Source organism: Eurypyga helias, unplaced genomic scaffold (assembly GCF_000690775.1).
Source record: "Eurypyga helias isolate BGI_N326 unplaced genomic scaffold, ASM69077v1 scaffold39498, whole genome shotgun sequence".
Lineage (NCBI taxonomy): Eukaryota > Metazoa > Chordata > Aves > Eurypygiformes > Eurypygidae > Eurypyga > Eurypyga helias.
Genome location: NW_010266991.1, coordinates 21,608 through 24,659, shown reverse-complemented (window position 1 = coordinate 24,659; position 3,052 = coordinate 21,608). Strand labels below are relative to the sequence as shown.

The 3,052-nt window shown below is 37.1% G+C and overlaps 1 protein-coding gene across 1 annotated transcript in view; it reads right to left on the bottom strand.

The window, feature by feature from the left end:
• Positions 1-3,052, bottom strand: part of LOC104513805 (harmonin-like) — a gene marked incomplete at both ends in the record, with an annotated part of 27,326 nt that overhangs the window by 2,878 nt on the left and 21,396 nt on the right. Inside the window, one exon of the mRNA XM_010157273.1 lies at positions 515-564. Within this exon, the coding sequence (XP_010155575.1) occupies positions 515-564 (50 nt within the window). The remainder of the gene's footprint in view (positions 1-514; positions 565-3,052) is intronic.

Here is a 3,052-nt window from a genome sequence, read left to right as displayed (position 1 = left end):
GAATAAAGTATTATTTGAACCTCTACTAATCTGAAGTGGCAATCACTTAGCAGCAACTCTACAGATATAGTAGTAGTCTATCAAGCTTAAAAATTTTCAGTTGTTTTTGCTCATTCTGTACAATGTACATGCATTTTGCCTTCAGCACTCCTCTTCCTGGAAGATTTGCAAAGGTATAAATGAGAACTGCATATCTGGTTTCCCACTGAACTTTTATGTCTGTATGGGCTTTTTTACACATTATCCTGAGGACTTTTGAAGAACAGAGACATGCACTGCCCACCTTCTGCAAAGTATTGACATACATTTCCCACTGCGGCTGGAAGACTTGAAAAGTTCAATGTATTCAAAAGGACAAACTCCTAGGCAGATGCATCCCAAATGCATCTTAATTTGTGCACACATTAAAAGAAGTAGCATTTGACTATACAGAATGTCTAGTAAATACAGAGAAGAAAAAGAGGAATTAAAATTGAAATATACAGCAAACAAATTCACATATCAAACTTTGTACCTTGCGGATTGTGGGAAATTTTCCTTCATACCGATAAAACCATCCAAAAGCTATAAAAAGGTAAAGGAAAAACTGTTTTTTGAAGAAAAGTCAAGGATTGGTTCAGATTCAGATCAATCCATGCTGACACATTTAACTGATTAAAATTTATTGGCCGGCGCAACACCAGAGGCTCTATTACATGACAAGTTCTTATGCAAGTTCTTGATCAATTCTGTTAATATATTAGGTCACAAGTTACTCTTATTTTACTGACGCACATTTTATCTTAAGCATAGCACATGCAACAAGTGATCTTCATACAGAACCATAGAGCCATATGCATTGCTAACATTTCTACGGTCACCGTCCTACTTTACACTAGTTTTAACAGCCTTATTAAAATAAAACAGGTATTCAAATTCATTCAAGGTTGTGGAAGAACACAGTGTCATTTGAGAAGACAAGAAAAACTCCATTTCCTAGGATAAAATATTTTGAGCCAAATGCATTAATTTTAAAAAGCACATTGCTAAGTAAAAACATAAAAAAAGATTCTGTTACCATAATTTAAGAAACACTGATAACACACAGAGCACTCAATATAATCCACCCTTCTGTAGGATTGACAGATTTTGTATTTGTATCAAGGTATCTTTAGGAAGCAATGACAGCAACAGTGTCATAACCTTTCATCATTTACCAAAGGACCCCAAATATTGCCCTAGCAAAACCAAATCAGTTCAGTGTCAAGACTGACTGTCAGGAGGAAGGGAAACACAGGAAGAATCTGAATCAGGATAGAAGGTTAAGGCTGAGCAGCAAACCTGTTTGTTCTGCTTCATCATCACTTCATCCATGTCATCTGTTTCAAGTTGGTCATGTGCAACTCCCTCTAAATCTACTAGAGAAACAAAGGAGGAAAGGAGTGAGGAGATAGAAATGACAGTCTAACTGGATGTTCCCATGAAATGAAAGAGAGATGAGCAATGTGTGATGAGAAGTTTCCATAAAATAAAATTTAAAGAAGTCAGCAGTGGGATATTTTTCCACATAACTGAGGGGGAGGGGAAAAAAAAAAAAGCGCTCCTGCTTAAATCAAATCAATTTCCAACCTTCCTCAACCCTGAAGAGCATCTGCCTATGGCCAATTAGTCTGCTGCTATGAAGAGGAGCCTCCAGAGGTAAGTGGCTTTTCCTGTAACTAAACCATCAGCAATTCTGGGATGTCTGGCTTCAAAAAGAAATATCAGCCTTCTACTGTGCTGTCATGGGGGTAAATGCTAAGCAGAGAAAACAGCCCTGAAGAATCAGAAATCTAAATGGTTAAAAGATGATTGTAGAAGAAACATTTCCTCATCTGAGTTTCACATCAGTTAAGTGACTTCCCCAAAGTCACACAAAAAATAATGTGATCACGTTAGGAACTAACCCAGGCCTCCCTTAAATTATGCAATACCGGCTCCATAAGCACTTTCTGCTTTTTCCTTTGTCTAGTACCATTTTAGTACACTTTCCGCATCCTATCCACAGCTCCCAACTTAGCTTCCTAAATGCAAATTAAGCACTAAGAGTCTTACATTCTGTTGGACAACTAAGTCAGACTTACACTTCAGGGCAATTCTTCATGGAAAAGCTGCAGTGTACAAACAGTACTTCATCAAGTCTCTCCACTAATTCTGAAGCAGACTGCCCAGTGATATCAAATCAATTTTCAGGCTGTGCAGAATACAGCCTGTTTGTGAAAGATTTGCTGCAATGGATGGAAAGAGGAAAAAGGGAAAAAGAAAATAGGACAGGAAAGAGATTGAGTAAGGAAGATGATAGTAGGAAGGGAATAGGAAACAAACAAACACCAAACCAAAACAAAAAAACACCACCCAAAAAGGAAAAGGTGTTTCAAAGTCTACAGATAACCCACATTTGAGAAAGCAGGATTTTCCTTTTCCACTCTGACAGATGGTCTATTTCAGATATTAACAAATCTGTTACTATACACAGCACCTCACAGACAGATGCCTCAATTTTGCAAATCCTTAGAAATATGCCTAACTTTCCCATGATTAGGTCACTAGGAATTGATTCAGAAGTTCTGATTGCCAGCCTTTAATTAGTACATGCTTAAATCCTTTGCTGCCCTAGCTCTTAGCATGCAAGATTATTTCTGCAACAGCTATAAACACCATTACATCATCATCATTTAATTTTCAAGACAGTTGTCAAAAGAGCACGAACTGAAGAAAGTGACATGCAGAAAAATTATGTGATAAATACTTTACCCTGAGAAAGAATAAATTAGATGTGAAAGACTTGCTGGCAAGAAACAGATTTGTCAGAAGGCCTAGGAAAAATGCTTTAAAAATGTTGCTGATTCTTAAGAATCTTTGATTTTTATCTTTTTCGTCTAGTGTCTTACTGTTGTTTTGCAACAAAGGCTTCTGTTGCCTTTTTTTTTTTTTTCATCACAGTCAATATATCAAGTTGTTTACTCAGGAAGAGAAGCAAGGGAGCTTCAAGTCACTCCTACAGCCCATAAAGATTGCCAAAGACAGGACCAAG